General features: G+C 32.5%; 1 protein-coding gene across 1 annotated transcript in view; it reads right to left on the reverse strand.

Annotated features, from left to right (window-relative positions):
• Window positions 1-17,045, reverse strand: part of LOC118188802 (uncharacterized) — a 326,782-nt gene extending 309,737 nt beyond the window's left edge. The window contains exon 1 of the mRNA XM_085812391.1: window positions 16,921-17,045. Within this exon, the coding sequence (XP_085668517.1) occupies window positions 16,921-16,990 (70 nt within the window). The 5' untranslated portion in view covers window positions 16,991-17,045. The remainder of the gene's footprint in view (window positions 1-16,920) is intronic.
• Window positions 17,046-19,994: the final 2,949 nt, after the last annotated feature.

Below are 19,994 nucleotides of genomic sequence, written 5' to 3' on the forward strand. Positions count from 1 at the left end.
TTCAAAAGAAGAACACACTTCGAAACAGAACGAATAATGTCTTTGTTCATGCTACCTCAATGGTAATTAGAAGATTAATATTATACACGAAATTTATTTTTACAGTTCCATAATTTATTTTTAACAGATTATTTAACAATGTTTATATATTCCACATTATGTGCAATTAAATTACGTAGTAAAGACAGTTTCTAAATATTGTAATATGAGTGGCTTTCATTGCTCTTATCAAACGTATTTTTCTCTTTTTCATACGTCCTGTAAATGTTTTTGCTTTATCCGACGATCTGTGATATAAATTTTTTCATCGTTCAGCAATACATAAATTTAACGTACTTTTAAACCAGGCGCCTTAATCCGTAACTCTCTAGTCCGCTCCTCGGTTAATCTGGAGTTTACTATAATTGGAAAATTCTGTTTGCCGTGTGGTGTATTTAATTACGGCAAAGCACACGAGGACTATTAGCCTAAGGGAAGGGATGTCTTAATGGAGGGCTTTCTGAGAGGAAATGGCTCGTATACACGTTAAACATGGGTTAAAAAGAAACGCCAGTTCCCCGGGATTCGAACTCCGGAACAAACTAACAGGGTTTAGCGACTTTACTGCTCGGCCGCTGGTGTGCTCAAAATCTATTTGGGAACTAAAATGGAATTAACCAAAAAACTGAAATATATTTATACTCAGATACTGAAGTTCACTTTCGGTGCATCAAATTCACTCAATATTTTCTTTGTTTAAACTTACTATGACATAAATTACTGCTTAATTATCTTTTCAAAACTAGCTCTATTATGTCATAGGAAAAACTATGACATTAGTGATAGATAAAAGTATTACTAGGCTTAGATTTCTACCTCGTTATTAGGATCAGATAACAACTTATCCGCGCTAGCATAATCCTTTTATTGGTTTTCCCAATGTGATTGATGAATGACCTATAACAGAATGTTTAGACAGTGCCAGTTACCTTGGCATATATTCTCTTTCAATTTCATCTTGTATCCTTCATTGTTTCAAAGAATTCGTATGATGACTCACTCAATTAGGTCTTTAAGAATTGCATACAGTATAATCGAACGTTACTTAATACTCCCTCGGAGCATTATTAAAAATAACATTTATGAAAACTTAACATTCCTGTTACTCTATTATAAAAGACAACTGAAATAAGACTTAGCAATTATAAATGAAAATGAGAGCTAATCGTCTAAATATTTCTTTTCCTAAATGCAATTTCCTTAAGTAGCTGTTCTTTAAGTACCTTTCCTTTAAAAGCATTAACTGAAAGTCTTCGAAAAGGAATGTATTCTTTGAAATAAAACTGCAATTAGAGTTAATTAAGCAAACTTAAATTTTTAAAACAATTCTCGAAATCCTTTTAAAAGGATTATTATTCAAATTATAAAGCTGATTTAAAATGACGTATATTCATGTAAATAGTATATTAATTAGATAAGCGGATAAAATGATGAATCAGTATGCCTAACTTAAGAAATAATTAAACCCATGCTTTTTTCCTACGATAATTACTATTAATTATTATAAAATCGCATATTCTCTCAAAATTTAAGCAATAAAAATCTAAGAGAGTAATTAACTTTTAATTATTATTTATTAAAGAAATTTGTAGTTCAGAATGGGACATGAATATGCAAATGCAAAATGTTATTTTATAAATAAATCTGTTATATATAAATGCACTGAATGTACTGATACCTTTATTGACAAATCAAATAAAAACGAGCTACATAGTGCTTAACGCTGTTGAACTTGCTTATGATCCAAAAGCAAGGGTTATTATTCCATATGGTCTGTGCTAGTGCCCAATTCAGCGGATATGAGATAGCTGGGGCGTGTATGACCTAAAATTGTTATATGGATCAAATGAGAAGAAGAACTGAGAAAGAAGTTTTAGAGTTTTGTTAGTATATGTGTACTGCTGTTTGTGGAGTATTTTGTAAGCAATATTACTGATCAGACTTTTTAGCATTACATAATTGTGCAAATATTGGCAAAAATCACAAAAGGATTGTGCTAGCACGGATGAGTCCTTACCTGATCCTACTAACAAGACACATATCTAAAATAGCCGGAGTAACATACTTGTAATTATACTAGAACAAAATGTTATCGTATGAGAATATGATATTGGAGGTATAACCATTGGAAAATTTTAGGTTTAGTTGAAATATAGGTAAATTTTAGTTTGCATAGAGAGTTATATGTATTACTTAAGTAAGATGTATTTAATGCTATACATGAAAGCACTAACAAATTGCCATCATTTCACCTTAGAATGTATGTATACCTTTAGAAACAATGCATAAATACGACCAAAAAATACGGCCGACCAGCGGCCGAGCGGTAAAGTAGCTGAACATTGGTAATTCGGTCCGAGGGTAGAATCTCGCGAACGGGCTGGCTGCATGGGTGTTTTCGAGGTTTTACCCATGTGTAACGTGTATACGAAACAGTTTCCCTTAGACAGTCCTTCACGAAGGCATCCTTTCCCTTAGGCAGATAGCCCTAGTGTGCTTAGCCATAAATAAATAAAGCAAACCGACTAAAATATAAATTCTATTTTAAGGATATAATGAACATTGAAGCTTTTGTCCTCCCCGTCTCAATAGAATTATACATTATTGCTTGAAGACTCACGAGAAACTTACACATCTAGCTAATTAATTGTTAGCTATTTGCTAGGGCATTTTAATATGAAAACAGAGGGAAAACTGTATTCATCCGCATTATTTTCATTAGGTAATGTGCAATCCCTTCCTTAAATATTTTTCACTTAAGTCTGTAGAGACATTTGGAATTTTTTGGAAGCAGACAAGATGAAAAATGAGCAATCGCCTTCGCCGGGAATCGAAACACGAATCTCTGGAATACCGGCCCAGCGTGCAGAACCACTACACCATGAAGCCACGCCAAGAAGGTGGGAGAAATACCTTATATACTCTCCCTTTTAAAGGGCGACTGGGGTTTTTAGGGGACCCAATCGCCAAATTCTGGGTGAGGAGAGTCATCATCCATCACACATTTAGCTCGGACGCCACTGTAGAGACATAAGGTACTTTTTGAAAGCAGGCAAGATTAAAAATGAGCAATCTCCTTCTCCGGGAATAGAACCAAGGACCTTTGGAATACCGGCTCAGCGTGCAGAACCGCTACACCATGAAAGTGGTAGAAATACCTTATAAGTGTTCATAATATATTTTAATATATCACTGTACCGCATCACTAATATAAAATATCGCTAACACAGTTTAAAATCACTAACATAAAAATCTATACTATTAAAATTTCTGTGCGACTATTTGTTTGTTTGCTGTAGCATCATCTCCTCCAAAACGGCGGGGAGTTGAGTTTCGAGAGAGGTACCCACGGATACCAAAAAGTCGTGGAAAACACTTTTGAGCATCCTCATCTTCGTACGACTTTAATTAACCGAAATATTAATTGCAAACGCTAATTTTCACACTCATTTTTTCGAGTGGCAAAAATCTCGGGAGTCAATGGAGATAAAAATGCATTTTTCTGAAAAGTGTTGTTACTGTTCGCTTTCAAGTCGTAGAGTTTTTTTTTTTTTTTTTTTAAATTTTATGTTTAGAAAATATGAAATAAAATAGTATTTCCAAGCATTAAATATGTTATTATTATATAACTAGAAAACCCGGCGGTTATACGAAATGACCGCTCTTCTAGATATTATAAATTGTAATTAAAATGATTTCTGCAAAGGTGTCTGCTAATTCAACCTGAATTACCCAGGGCAGGCGACGAGGTCGCTCCTTTGCTTACTGCCGCACGGGGTTTCCCCCCTTCTACTTGCGTAATTGCTTAAAGTAGAGTGCAATGAAGGAAACCACTGTCAGTAGATTTTTTAAGAGCCAGCGCTAGTTGAATAAGTAAAGGTGATTAGGTGATTTAAATAATAAAATGTTAGTTCACATGTCAAAGATCTCTTTGTACACAACATATCTTGTGTAGATCTTTCCATTATTTTTAACCTCGCCTTACAGAGGACCATTAATTAATTTTAATTTTACGTATGTTCTTTCATGAACTCTTGAACAGGCAATATAAAATTGGCTTTGTCCAAATGCAGGCTCATGTAAAAAAATGCCAACACGCTTAAGCGTTTGGCTCTGAGACTTATTGGTGGTCATAGCAAAGGCAAGTTTTACAGGAAATTGTCTACATCTCAATTCAAACGGCAACCCTGTGTGTGGCAGCTTCATACCATTGGCTAGTACAGTTACTCAAGAACCAATCAACTATCAGCGACAAACAGACACTTAAGCCGCATATAATAAAGATATTTATTTATTTCATTTTATTTGTTTTTTCATCGTTGCCGGTTGCATATTTCCGAATCCAATTATATATAGATGTTAAATTTATCTATTGAATGTTAAATAATCTATACTATTAAAATTTCTGTGCGGCTATTTGTTTGTTTGCTGTAGCATCATCTCCTCCGAAACGGCGGGGAGTTGAGTTTCGAAAGAGGTACCCCCGGATACCAAAAAGTCGTGGAAAGCACTTTTCAGCATCCTCATCTTCGTACGACTTTAATTAACCGAAATATTAATTGCAAACGCTAATTTTCACGCTCATTTTTCCGAGTGGCAAAAATCTCGGGAGTCAATGGAGATAAAAATGCATTTTTCTGAAAAGTGTTGTTACTGTTCGCTTTCAAGTCGTAGAGTAAGTAATTTTCGGCTTAGGTTTCTCATAATATTCGTCACGTGCTGCACTGCCCGGGGAATAAAACAGTTTACAATTAGGCAAGCAACCAATAAACTATCGGCGAAAAGCACTTAAGCCACATGTACACTCTTAGACTCACCAGAACGCACCTAGAAGATATAAAGCAAATTGGAAACAAATTTAAATGCATACAGGTTTTGACGGAGAATGCAAAACTTTACAATTTGGCTGCCAATGAATGAACGGTTATCGCTACAGCGCAACTGGCAAGATATTTAAGACGAGAAATTAGGATTCCAGGTCCTAATTTCTTTACCAATTTCATTCCGTATACTCTGGTAGACAGTAACTATGCCTCGCATACAGGTACGCGAACGATGTGTGTAGATGTTAGAATTTGAGAGAGGTCGTGTATTGGGCTCAAGGAAGCCGGTTGGCCTTAACGGGCGAATAGCTTGACATTTGAGCAAAAGCGATGCCACTAGACGATGTTGGCAGGAATGGGTGAACCATGACCGCACACAACGTGAAGAAGAAAGCAGTAGGCCTAGAGAAACGACAGAACGTGAAGACTGAGCAATCATCAGATCGGCACTTACAGATGCATCATTATCATCGATTGTACGTACAACTAGTGCTTCAGTGTTCGCAAGGACCATTCATAGACGGCTCACAGAAAGGGGGCTTAGGTCACGGCGTCCTTTGGGCCGACTACCATTGACCTCTGTACAACGTCAAGCCCGTTTGAAGTGGTGTCGGGCTCATTCGCACTGAAATGTCACTGACTGGAGTAGAATAGTCTTCAATGCTGAGTCCCGCTTTGAACTGAGCCCCGATGACCCGAGGCTAGTCTGGAGACTCCCCGGACAGCTGTGTGATACCAACCTGACTATCTTCCGGCAGACAGGCCGACAACCAGGGAAGTGATGGTCTGAGGTGCCATTCATTTCATGGAAGGAAACCTTTGGTTGTCATCCGTCGCAACCTTACAGCACAGCGGTGTGTCGACGAAGTTCTAAGGCCCGTTGTGTTGCCCTTCATGTCACGCCACCCTGGGCTTACTATTCAGCAAGATAATGCCAGCCCCCACACTGAACATGTTTCTACTGCTTGCCGAACATTACACATGATATCCCTCAGGAGGACAACCTCTATCCATCGATGGCAAGCCGAATAACTGCTTGCATAAGGGTCAGAGGTGGACTAACGCGTTACTGACTTTTTCACTTTGTGAAGCTCTATCACTTGAATAAATCATCCGATTTTTCTCGAACTGTAATCATTTGGTTTCCTGTACATGTACATCACTTTCGTCGATTATGGTCCCATTCCTTCTAGTTGCGTCGTTTCTTTTTTTTTTTTTTTCCGTCTAAGGCTGTTTATAAGAAATTTTATATTCTGATGTTGAAGAAAGCACGCGATTGCGTGTGACGTCATTGTATGTCGAAAACTTTACGTTAATGTCAGCATTTTAAATAAATATCTGCTGTTGTAACCTTTTTGCTTCAGGTTAGAATAATTGATATTGTATGTTATTCCCACGTTAATTCTTTTATTGATTTTGAGAAAAAGTTCTTATATTACATTAAATTTAAATCATAACGTTATATGTATACGTATTAACCTGAAGTGTCAAAAGATTTTGTTTCCTAGTTTGGCAACAAAACGATTATTTACGCATTGGTTGTTGCTTGGAAAGAATGAACTAATTGTCCACTAGTCCTAATCTAAAAACTAAAGAAAATTATATTTTTCCTGTTTGGGAGAATAATTGTTAAAAAATTGTTAATAATAAGAATTATTATAAATGGTAATAATAATTATAATAATTAATAAATAGAATAATTTTTAAATACGATTATTATGAGAACAACATTTTGAGCTGCACAAATAATGAGTATATACAGAAATGCGACCTAAAATTTAGCATAAATGCAGCATAGATCTAATGATGAATACAGTTTCTTTAAAAGTAAGTTCAACTTCATTAAAGTGCGGTGGAATTTTACCCGCTAACAGGTTTTGAGAAAATTCCTTCTACTTGCTTAATTGCTTAAAGTAGAGTGCAATGAAGGAAAACACTGGCGGTACATTTCTTAAGAGCCACAGCTAGCTCAATAAATGATGCTCAAAGTGATTTAAATAATAAAATGCTAATTCACATGCCAAAGATCTCTTTGTACACAACATTTTTTATGTAGATGTTTCCATCATTTTTAAGCTTGAATTGCAGAGGAGGACCATCCATTATTTTTAATTTTACGTCCGTTCTTTCACGAACTCTTGAAAAGGCAACATAAAGTTGACCGTGTCCAAATGCAGGCTCAGGTAAAAAAATGCCAACACGCTTAAGCGTTTGGCCCTGAGACTTGTTAATGGTCATAGCAAAGGCAAGTTTTACAGGAAATTGTCTACGTCTCAATTGAAACGGCAACCCTGTGCCGTGGCAACTTCACCCCATTGGCTAATACAATTACGCAAGCAACCAATAAACTATCGGCGACAAACAGACAGTTAAGCCTCATATAATAAAGATATTTATTTATTTCATTTTATTTGTTTTTTCATCGTTGTCGGTTGCATATTTCCGAATTCAATTATATATAGATGTTAAATTTATTTATTAAATGTTAAATGCACGTGCTCTTCTATTTTTATTTTTTCCGGCTTAGCTGTCTGATAATATTCGTCACACGCTGCACTGCACGGGGAATAAAACAATTTACAGTTGCGCAAGGAATCAATAAACTATCGGCGACAAACACTTAAGCCGCATATTAATATAAAATTAATGTTTAAAATTAACCAAAATTTAAAAAAACTCAGCAGAATGCTTTTTTTTTTTTTTTTTTTTGCTCTTGACGAAGAGAGATCTGTGCCTGTTCACCACGGAGAACGGTAGAGTTTTGATTAAAATCTACGCTAAATTATAACATTGAATTTTTACTTAATTTTAAGCATTACACTGACATGCATGTTTATCTTCTCATTTGATAAAATTTGAACTAAATCTTATGTTACATTTCTTTGCTTTTTTATTTTTAAAAATCTTTCTCGACTTACAGTACATATATAATTAGCCCTTTATTGAAATTATGGGGGTTTATTTTATTAAACTCTAATGTTAACCAGTAGAAGAATGTTAAATTATAATGTAAAAGCATATATATTTAATTAATACAAATTCAATTTGTATTATTTGCATTTTGGTTTTTACAAATTCTTGGCAATATCATCAGAAGTAGCTTATTTTATATATTTTCGCAAAATAACTAATTAAAATATTAATTTAAATCAAATTTAATTTCCCTTCATGTGAGATATTTTAAACAATGTTGAAAAAAAATAATCTTCATTTCTGACGAAGAGTGGGCCTGCATAGTCCTCTAAAATGCCCAAGTCTCTTTTTTTAGTAACTTTAATGAAGAAAAGTTTAAACAATTAATTAATTTAATTTAATTTATATAAGCCTCACACTTATTGCACAGAATTCTTACTCAAAAAATGGCATTTTGAAGAATGTAATACTTTCACCTTTTTTTTTTTTTTTTTTTTTTTTTTGTAAAGAATGTCAAACACTAACTCAGTGAACTTTTGGATTGCTTTTTGTTATCTTTTGTTACAACAAAAATAACAAAAAGTGAATTGAATGTAGTTTTCTTACAGGAAATGGAAAACTTGTCTTTCCATATATGCTTTAAAATCATTTTGAAATCGAGAGAATAGCAAATTAACATTTTATCAAAGTTAATGAGTGTTTTCATTAAGCAGAATAATAAAAAAGAAACAGAAACATGCCTAAATGGTGGCTTGGCAAAGGGGAAAGTAAACGGCTGTGTCAGGGATCATAAGGGGAGATATATTTTTTTAAAAATAGTCTTTTTAGGTCTCATTCAGTATCAGTATTTCACTATATATCATTAACGTAATTAATGAAAGCTTTCTGAAACCAAAATGATTTGCATTAGTAAATTATAGTTAAGAATTATGGGCCCCATTGATCTGATTATTACTGGAATAATTTAAAGATTAAATCCGATAGTATCTTAAGATGTTTTTGCAGTTGGAAAAACAAGAATATAACTCATTTTGATTCACCTTTCTTTTCTTTATGAATGACGAATATCTGTTTGCCATACACGTGATCAAATAGGGAATAAGTGTTTAATCCGTAAGATTATAAGTATTGATTAACATTTCCTATAACTACTTCTAATTGAAACTTTCTAAGAGCAACCCCCTTAATTTTGACTCGCAGCTTTTAATTTTAGACTAAAATATGAGCATAGAATCTACCTTTAAACAATAGGATTTTTTTTAAACACTGTGGTATGAGAGTGCCTAGTAATAATAGTTTTAGCGTCGCTAAGAATCATTTTCTGGATTCTCATATTGTTTTTTTACAAAAAATATTAAAAGCTGCAATTGACGAGTATGAGCAATGCATAATACATACATATATAACGTAAGCATACCATAAAGAAAAATGAACCCCCAACAAAACCTGATCGAGTGCCATTGAACTCTAAAGAGGGGTTTATCAGAGGGAAAATGGCAATTAAAATCAATTAAAATTCCATTTAATTGATTTTAATTATTTATTTACTGTATTGATTTATTACTTATTGTAATGGATTTGAATATTTGAATATGAATTAGCTGAATATTTAAGAAAAATATTATGACTGCGAGAATTGGAAAAAAAAACATTTCTTGAATATTTACTTTCTTATAGAATGCAGATGAATTCCTTTTTACTTACCGAAAATCAAAATTTAGTAGCTAATTAATCTGTCTTGTATCGAGCACTTTCATTCAGTGATCCGTATTAATGTGCGCTTTTTTTAAAAAATTTAAATGCTTCAAGAATAATTAGAAAAGGGCATAATTATCTTCTTACCCTTAAATTCTTCAATAAAAAATGCATTTTCAGCTATAACCAAGTGAAATAATTTTCTAAATATAATTCAAAGCATGAAAAATAAGGTACATAAAGAGCTTAGAAATGGAACTAGCATTAAGATTCTCTTTAAGAAATATGGTGAAGCTTAACAAAAAGTCTACGAAGTGAAGTAATTCCGTAGAATATTTTCTAACTCTTTATGATTAAATTGCACTCAATTATACTTTATAAACGACATGTAAATAATATTTAATGTATATGTGTGGATGTGTGTGTGTGTGTGTGTGTGTGTGTGGCTCACTAGCGGCTGAGCTGTAAAGTCGTTGAACACTGGCAGGTCGATCCGGGGTTCGAATCCGGAACGACGAGGATGGCTGTATTGGCATTTTCGAGGTTTTCCCCACGTGTAACGTGCATAAGAGTCAGTTTTGCTTAGAAAGTTCTCCACGAGGCACCCTTAGGCAAATAACCGTCGAATGCTTTGCTATAATCAAACAAACCAGACCAAACAATAGATATATAAATAAGAGGCTTAAAAAACTGCTATATTTTATGTATACTTATCAAGTAGTATTCCAATATATATAATGATTAAAAGAAAGAAAAAGTTGGATCCTAACTGATTGTATATAATAAATCCCTATGAAGGCCCTAACAATTCTTTCTCACTTAACCCATTAACCGCCAAAACTATAAGGAATATTTCTTTTCTCATGGAAATAATAACAAATATTAAATTAAATTAAAGCATTTATAACAAAAATTTAGATTGAAAATAAAAAAAAATTTTTTTACCTGTGGTAAAAGCGAGTGTTGCGTTCGCGCAACGTCAGTGGAATAAGACTACGGATGTTTAGTGAGTAGGATTGTACTCGTGCGATTTTTTTTTTTTTTTTTTTTTTTGGAGTGGAGCGCAGCATTACTTTTTAGCTGTATAACATTTTATAAATCTACAAATCGCTTTACTTGTAATTAATTTAATATTAAAATATACACTGTATTTGTTTTATAAATAAAGATTATTCAATTTAAAGATTCAAGCATGGAAAGCTTGATTACAGTCATGATGTAAAGCTACATTACGTACTTTGCATCTATAAACAGTCTGGCTATGGTACTCTTTACAACAAAGTCTTTTGTTATCAACGGATTTTACGACAGATGTCTATCATCTCCATGCAATGGTTTTTGAATGCTGAATTTACGAGGTCTTCCTGTTGTTGATCTATTTCTGGCTAATTCTACGCTCTCAATAGAAGTTTTCAAAAGGAATAATGCATTTTCGCGTCTGAAATCTAAAAGAGTATATTTCCAGTTGTAAAAAGTGGTGATATTTAGTAAGTTTAGATACGGAATCACGTCATATAATTTATCAGTACTGTCAATTTGACTATTGTCAAATGTAAGTTCCGCTTCATATTCCTGTACTGCAAACGTGATATCGATTCTCGTACAACAAGAACATAAATGTCCTTATCAAAAGACCAATACATTTTTTCTTGAGGTAAAGAATGATATCCTGTAAGCAATAATATTCCAATAAATCTTCTCATATAAACTTCAGATGCAATAAATTCTGGGCATTTTTTTTTTCTGAACGCATATATTTGTCTATTCAACGAGAAGAGAGTAAATGTCTAAACCAAAAAGAAAATCGAAAATCTTTGCACTAGCTTTACCTTAGATTTTGTCTTTTATAATTTCTCTAGTATCTCTTTCTTCATGTTCTTCCTGAGACATAACTAACAGTTCCTTTTCTATCCACTTCAAAATTTCAGTCTTCTGCTTTTTAAACTTTTTAGTATGACTATTATAACTGCTTTTAGAAGGCTGAAACTTACTTATTACGTGAATTTCAACTTCCCTAGCAGTATCATTTGGTAAAATATCTTTATCATTATTTAAAACATTGCCATTCCTTTCTTCTTCGTCACTAGTTTCTGCAATTTCTGGGGGAACAACAACAATATGAGTTTCATTCTGCTCATTACTAACATTATCATCATCTGTTTCTTCACCAAAAAATCTTTGAACGGCTTCTCCTAATGTAAGATACCTCGTTCTAGAACAACCAGAACATGAACGAGAACATCGAAAGGAATGAGTGAAAAAGGAGATTGACTACCCGTTTCCTGCTGACGTTGCGTCAGCGCAACACCTGATTTCCCTTCCTTCCCAACACAAATATAAACATCTTACTGATGTAATGTTCTGATAAACGGTGACCTTGACTAAAAATAAATCACTCATAAAGACGGCAATTATTTCCTTAAATATTTTCAGCAAAACTACCCGGTCGAAACTTTTGCTTAAAGTATGAGATTAATTATTATAAAAAAAATGATTGTTGAAGACAAATATTTTTTTACAGAAATAATCTTCATAATATTCCCTACATAAAATCATCTGCTGGTATAAAATATCTTAGGTAGTTATATTTATATACGCATTTATTTTGACCGTTGGGTCAACGCAACACCAGCGGTTAATGGGTTAAAGTCGTAACCCAAAAAGAGAACAAATTAAACTTCAGATACGTATATAATACTGAATCTAATACAAAAAATACAAAATATAAAAAATAAATTATATATGTACCAAACCTAACTAACTAGTTATATTGATATTACGTAAATATACGTATGGTAATGAAAATTGTATAATAAAGATATTTTATACCTTGTTCTATATTTGGTTCCATTTATATATACCTATACATAGATATATATAATTTAAGGATTCCATTTAAGGATTATAGTAGTAGTTAATACTACTACATATAAACACAAAAGAGCATCAATAATGTATCTTTCAGTATTATTTAACTTCATTCTTAAGAATTTTCTCCAGTCTAGTTTGCGTTATTTTATTCATAAGTCTCAAATAAAAACAACTATTGTTTATATGTCATTAGAAAATTAACCAAAAAGCAGCGACCACAATGTAATTGAGAAACAGTCCTTAGCCGTGAAAAGGTTGAAAGCCATTCGGTTATGACTATTATCTCACATACTCAGCTACTTCGCATACATGGAACATAGCATTTGAAATGAAAAACTCAATATTTACTACAAATTCATTCGTGTAACAAATATCTGTCTTTCTACACCTATGGCTTTAAAAAAAATGTTATTTATCTTACAGTTTATCGTTAAGTAATACATTTTCATTGTACAAAATTGCATTCATTCGAAGAATTCAATTTGTATTTTCCTCTGTATAAAACTGAATGTAGAGAAGTTAGATGTTTAAACGACCCCACATTTTCTCAAGACCACTAGCAAGATTATCCCCTACTTTTCAGCCCCCCTGTGAAAAAAGGGGTTCTAAATTTACGACCTGACCGCATATGAGGGTATTTCGCCTAAATATTTGGTTTATCGTGCATAAAATAGTACATTAGTTGCATATATCTGTATGCTGCTTACGAACAAATTTTAGCGTCCAGTTTTGCAACAAGGATAAAAATTTTAAACATGCTCCAACTAATTATGAGGCAGGCCTCTCTTCGACATATACCCCAATGTTTCGTATGATGTAACAAATTAAACTCCTAAAGAGATAATGATGACATAAGGTGCCTTTATTTCTTATGCTTAATAATTATTTACACTTATGCTGATATAATTAGTTTCATTTAGTTTTTTCTTCTCTCATGAAATTCAGATTCCACCTTTATTTCATGAAATAACTTCCACCTGTAATTCTTCACCTTGTATGTTATTTTTCCCTAACGCGTCTTTATGAATTATCGTATGGCAGAATACTCTTGCTTCAAGTTTTAGTTTATCTCATTTGTTTCGTTACTCAGTTACAGATTCCCGAAAATGCGATTATTTACTTAAAATTTCATTTTGTTCATAAAGACCTATGTTAAAAGTAAAGCCTCAGCGGCACAAACAGCCCTTAGAGAGCCACGGCCGGCAATGCCCTGATATCTGCTATCTAGACCATAGCCCCCGGGGTGCTTGAGCATCTTTTGTCTGGACAAGTGGTCAGCTTATTGCAAGAACCCCGGTGTTTAGCCTCCAAGCGAACCTGGTTCTCATTTTATGGACCCACTCAAGGGATGAAAGGCTGTGCCAACCTTGCCCAGCAAGGGGATCGAACCCTGGACTTGTGGTGCTACTGCGCGACGCGCTAGTCACTACACCACTGGGTCTCATAAGATCTAATGTTATACTCATAAAAAGTTATCATCCTTATTATGAATTGCTTCTTCGTGAGCAAGCCCAACTTATTGAGATTTATATTTACTTGACACAGTACATGCAAATTTTTAAATATATTGTTTTATTTAATCCTGTTTTGAATGTAAAATATGTAAGCTATACCACAAGACTTTAGACAAAAGAAGACTTTAAGAACTGTTAATTATTTTGGATTACGGCATTGGTCCCTATGTTTATAACATTAAAGAAAAATGAACTAGCTGCGTAAAATATTCAGTATTTTATCCACATTTAACACAAATGCTAGCAAATAACATTTTGAAAGGCCTTTATGAAGGGATCTCTTATGTTTGACAGACAAACATTATGTACTTTGGCATAAAAGGATATTTCTAACGAAACAAGAGTAGTTTTAGATTTCTACTATGCTGATTTATAAAAGTAAACGCTTGGACATAAAATATCCAATAAGAGTTTTGGGATTGTAATAATCAAATATTTAATGAAAATAAATGATAATTTATCTCAGTATATATTTTTTTCCTTTTTTTCTTAATCAATCACTTTTCAACCTAAACTATTTTACCAACAATTGCTCTAATACTGAAAGAGTTTTTATATTTGATATGTATTGCTACATATAAAAGACTGTAAAAGAGTTTTCGTTACTCTCATACGAAGTTTGATTGCGTTGAATGATATACTAAAGTTTTAATTAGAACCTAATATATAGATTAACAGTGAAACGTTAGTTAATTCAATATTGAAAAGCGCACGAAGGCTATCTGCCTTAAATCGGGCGATTTGTTAGAGGTCGTTCGAAATGGAATAAGCCATATTCACACTGCAAATGGAACAAAGCCAAGAAACACACATGCAGCCAGCCCATAAGCCGGTATATAGCTGAGCCCGGATGTATTATTAGTATTAGGGTGTGTTAGCCATTCGACGAAATGTGGACTCTGGGCAACTAAGTAAACAGACAAAAAGTATTATACGTCCATTAATAATAAAATTTTAACATTTTTGCGAATTAATTAATACTGTGGAATAAGAAGTTCATTTTATGATATTTTCGAGAGGCTGAATGATTTGCAATATTATGTGCTCTTTCTATTGGCCAGCAACCTTCATTTATTTGCCGGAAAGAGTTAAGAGTTTTTAATACATATTGAATTTTATTTTATGTATTTCGTAACGGAATTTCTACATTGCCTATTTTTTCTAATGCCTATCTCTCTGCGCTGCAAACTCTTTATAATCTCTATACATTTCAGTAAATAGAATATATATGTATATGCAAAAAAATAAATGATAAATATATAAATAAATAAAAGCAAATTATAAATTTCTAAATGTTTATTTAATACTTGAAGAGTTGATTAAAGAGGAATATGTAATTTCGACTTAATCTTTATATAGCTTTCGAATTTTAGAAAATTATTTGTTGTCAAAATTTTACCACAGTGTAAAATTTTTATTATTTCAATTACATGTGACAACAAAACGTATGTTTTTAAGACCTCACATATTAGAAATTCATTAAGAATATTTTCGTTTACTAAGTTAAAAATGTACAATTTCTAATAACTGCTAAAATGAAAAATCATTCACAAAATTAAATGTGGGAAGCCTTTAATGAACTTTAACAACGGTAAAAATTAACTTTTAAGCCAAATCTTAGATCGCTTCCTTAAAAGTCTCTTTAGAGTAAATCGTTTTGAAAATAAAAATTGATACTAGGATTTATAACTTGCATTGTCCCAGGTAAACAGTTAAAAATATAATTGTACATAACCAACATATCGTTCTAATACTCTGCATCAATAATTCAATAGTATAAACAAAATTAGCATAAGCAAATAAGTAGCGGAATTGAATCAGTAACTTTTTATTCCATTCTACTAAAACGTTCATAAATTTTACATCTATTGACATCATAAATGCTTTGTCTCTGAGGAGATAATTTCTGGTTTCTGAAATTATTCTAGGACATTGATATTAATTTAGGGCATTTAAAAATGCTTATAAATTTCGTTCAGCTCAGTACCGTAATTTTTACGATTGAAAGAAGAATACATGAAAGACAAAGAGATGAACCCAAGTTCTAATTTAATTAAAAAATTACAAATATAGAAAATTTGCTGACGGAAATTCAATAAGAAGGTAAATGAAATTTTGCAGGTGAGCTTGGCAGCAAGCAGTGAAAGAGAACACTATGTCTGTCAATAGAATAAAACGTCTGTTGATATGTAAGAAGAAGTATTTTTAAATACTAAGAAGAAGCATTTTTAAGTTTTTCTCTTTTGCGGAAACTTTGAAAACAGTCATTAATGTTTCAAGTATTCCGCGACACAGAATGAAGTATTGAAACCATATTCATGTCGCGGCTGGTATCTAAGACGTGAATATTATTTCGTTCCTACATTAAACGTATTTTATTATGTATTAGTATTTTACTTGATTATGTATTTGTATGTTATTAGTATCTTTCTATCTTTGGAAAGATTATTAAAGAATAACTAATATTTTTCTTTTTTGATAGATAAGTAATATTTTTCTTTTCTGATACCAAATGTAATCAAATAACTACTTCCACCATTCTTATGTTTATTGAGAGAAAAACTAAAATCTTTTATAACACCATAACCTAATCGTGTAATAGCTATTTCAGTAATTTTGCCGTTACTATAATAGTTATTTTCTCCTTTTCATAAGTGGTAGCTAACGATATTATTTATCAGCAAAATTCAAGGCAAACATATCAGTTTAATAAAATGAAAGTATGCAATTTACCACACCAAGATAAAACTGTAAAATTACAAATGCAAAATCAAAAGCAAAATATAGCTCAAAAATTCAGAAAAATGTATTTATGCTAAATAGACTATTCACCGCCTCTGATTCCTAACGAAACCGGAGAAAGAAAAAACTAATTTAAAGAAAATGATGAAGTTTCTTGCTTTATCAAGATCAACAAATATCAGAACTTTGCAAAGTTCATTTATTGAGGCATGGAAGCTTCTGAAAATGTAAACTGATATCCATTGACCCAATAATTCAGTTTTAAGTAAAAAAAAAAAAAAAAAAATTAACAGAAAACAATAAACAATGAAGACTGGTCCCACCTTGCAAGATGCATCCCGTTGCCGCCAGAAGCAACAGACTCATGGGCACTGCAGGAAGGAGCAGCAACATGCGACCGTCCGTCTAGCGCGCACAACGGCCCTGCTCTAACTCCTTCGCAGACAGAGAAAGCCCACTCCCCCTGCTTTCCAACCCAGCGAAAAGAGCGCCAGATCTGATCTCTTCCGTATGGCATATCCTGAACTTGCCCTTTGACGATCTATAAGTCTACTTTTATGCTCCTAAGTGAAACTATGGGAATTTTGTCAAGAGAATTGTTGCAGTTCTGGAACAGTATTTCTTGTTTTAAACATTAGCGCTAAAACGAGTTTTAGAAATCTCCAGTTTTATCCCATATATAGTTAGGATTTGTCATTCATGAAATGTGCTGCTTTTTAGTATTTCTTGCAAGAATTCTTGGAAAATTATAATGTTTTCCATAAACGTGTAAATGCTTGTACGAATTAAAAAGTTCGACAGCGTATGCTCTAATTAACGCTTACGTATTTCTACGAAGCATTTAAAAATTAGATTATTACAGGAAACAAAACGAGGGGAAAGAATGTTATCTAAAAAACTTCATATTATAGTCTAGCACCTAGAAGACATTAATTCCAAAAATGTTAGTAAAAATTAAAATTTAAATATTATGAAAAATCATTAAATAAGAAGTCCCCGATTAGATCTTTGTATTTTGATTTTCACTTAACATCTAAAAAAGTTTTAAACTAAACAGCTAAGACGGCTTACCAGTTTCAGAACTGAACCCCAGAATTTCAAGATAGAAAACAGATATATTTAAAACGAACTGCGCAAACTAGCACTGTTAAATATAGGATAAGCTTGCTATATTGTTCTACTACAAATTTATTTCAAATGCATATCTGTCATTCATTATCACTTTTCATTTAATTAATAGCTATATAACTGCGTGTTCTTCCCCAAAGGATTGCTTGGACACAAGGATCAAATGAATATTACATCAAATGAAACAACAACGGGGTTTTTATATTGTCAAGACACAAAATTTGAGTAATGCAAATATCTCCTTCAAGATGTTTAAAAACACTAGACTTATTCCTTCATTTAAAATAAATGTGCTTCTGCAAAATGTAAACTAAATTACATCATAGTTATTCAATACAATTCGTAATAATATAATGTTACTTTGAAAAATAGAAAAAATTAATTTTTGCCATTTAGTGAGTATACAGAGCAAACGCGGGGTTACAATTAATTTATATATAGTCGAAAATTTACCTGTAGTTTTTTCGGGGTTTTTTCCGCTCTTTCCAAAATATATAAATAATGCTCTCTTTCACTTAAATAATTATCAGACTTCTTTTGCTTCATCTTTACTCCATTCGTTTGCATCTTTAGAATCAATTGTTAAACATTTAGATGCAGTTGTGCTATTCATAGGTTACCTTTAATTTAAGTGGGGAGTTAAATCATTGGTCAATATGTTCCAAAAAGTGGTACAGCATTTAATTAATTTCCTTTATTTTAAGTTATAATATCTTCGAAATATTACCACAGAAAGATTTTTGTCGGGACGTATGCTTTAAGAGTAAGAATGATATTAAATATGAAGTTAAATATTAAAGAATTACCGCATTCTCATGTAAATGATGTTATATTGTTAGTGGTTTCCACATCTGGTCAGAAATTGGAAGATCTACCTTGGTTTCAAATCTCGGTGAAAGCACTTTTAATTCTTCAGGTTTTCATCTTTGAAAACCCTAACAGTATGTACAATGAAGCTCGAACTAAAATACAGTGAAAGATAATTCGTTAATATCTGGTTGACTGAGTCTAGTGGATTACATTAGAGTGCTGTGTTTATCATATTTATTTAACATCTGCTGTCATGGTACAATAATTTAGTTAGTCCATCTAGCAAATGGAAGATCTGAGGTTTGAATCCAGTCGAAATTACGGTAGAAGAAGAAGGCGAAATTACAGCTTCGAAGAAGTACTTTAATAAGAAGAAGTACTTTACTTTATAAGAAGAAGTACTTTAAAAGTACTTTAGAAGAAGAAGTACCTTAGAAGTACGTTCTTCGAATTTCTCATATTGTTAGTGGTTACCACATCTGGTCAGCAATTGGAAGATCTACCTTCGTTTCAAATCTCGGTGAAAGCACTTTTAATTCTTCAGGTTTTCATCTTTGAAAAACCTAACAGTATGTGCAAAGAAGCTCGAACTAAACTACAGTGAAAGATAATTCGTTAATATCTGGTTGACTGAGTCTTGTGGATTACCTTAGAGTGATGTGTTTATCATATTTATGTAACATCTGCTGTCATGGTACAATGATTTAGTTAGTCCATCTAGCAAATGGAAGATCTGAGGTTTGAATCCCGTCGAAATTACGGTAGAAGAAGGCGAAATTACAGCTTCGAAGAAGTACTTTAGAAGTACTTTAATAAGAAGTACTTTAGAGGTACTTTATAAGAAGAAGTACTTTAAGAGTACTTTAGAAGAAGAAGTACCTTAGAAGTAAGTTCTTCGAATTTCTAGCTTCTAAAGTACTTAATAACCATTAAGAATTTGACAACTCAGCTGCATGTGATAGCTGTCAGATATAGAAAACTGTTAACCATAGTAACGCTGGTAACTGCAGAATCCCTTAAAATCAAATTATTACAATAAATTCCATTTAGATATAAATGCGTATTACATATACCTCTCCGGAGAATCTAATGCTATGATCTCTAGAACTGGTATTTATTAGTATTTTTTAATGTTGTCTATTATGTAAACATCGTAGGAAAATGCTTGAATAGAGAAAGAGGTTTTATATACTTAAAGTGATTTATATTCTAGATGTTCATTCAGAAAGTTGTTATCATATGCATTTCATAAACAATCTATAGAAAAACATCACATTTTACGTCATTTGATATAGACTGCGATGATTTTCATTCAGCATTGCATTTCTTTCCCTCAATAATAAATCAAAGATATTTTAAAATTTTTTGCTTTCAAAACATTTCCTGGATTTCAAGCCCAAAGGAGTGAAATTAATAGCCCTTCTGATCTAACGCTTAGAAGGGCTATTAAGAGCTAATG

The sequence above is a fragment of the Stegodyphus dumicola genome, chromosome 3, assembly GCF_044657685.1.
Source record: "Stegodyphus dumicola isolate Sdum_Otavi_A_Nest chromosome 3, ASM4465768v1".
Taxonomy (NCBI): Eukaryota; Metazoa; Arthropoda; class Arachnida; order Araneae; family Eresidae; genus Stegodyphus; species Stegodyphus dumicola.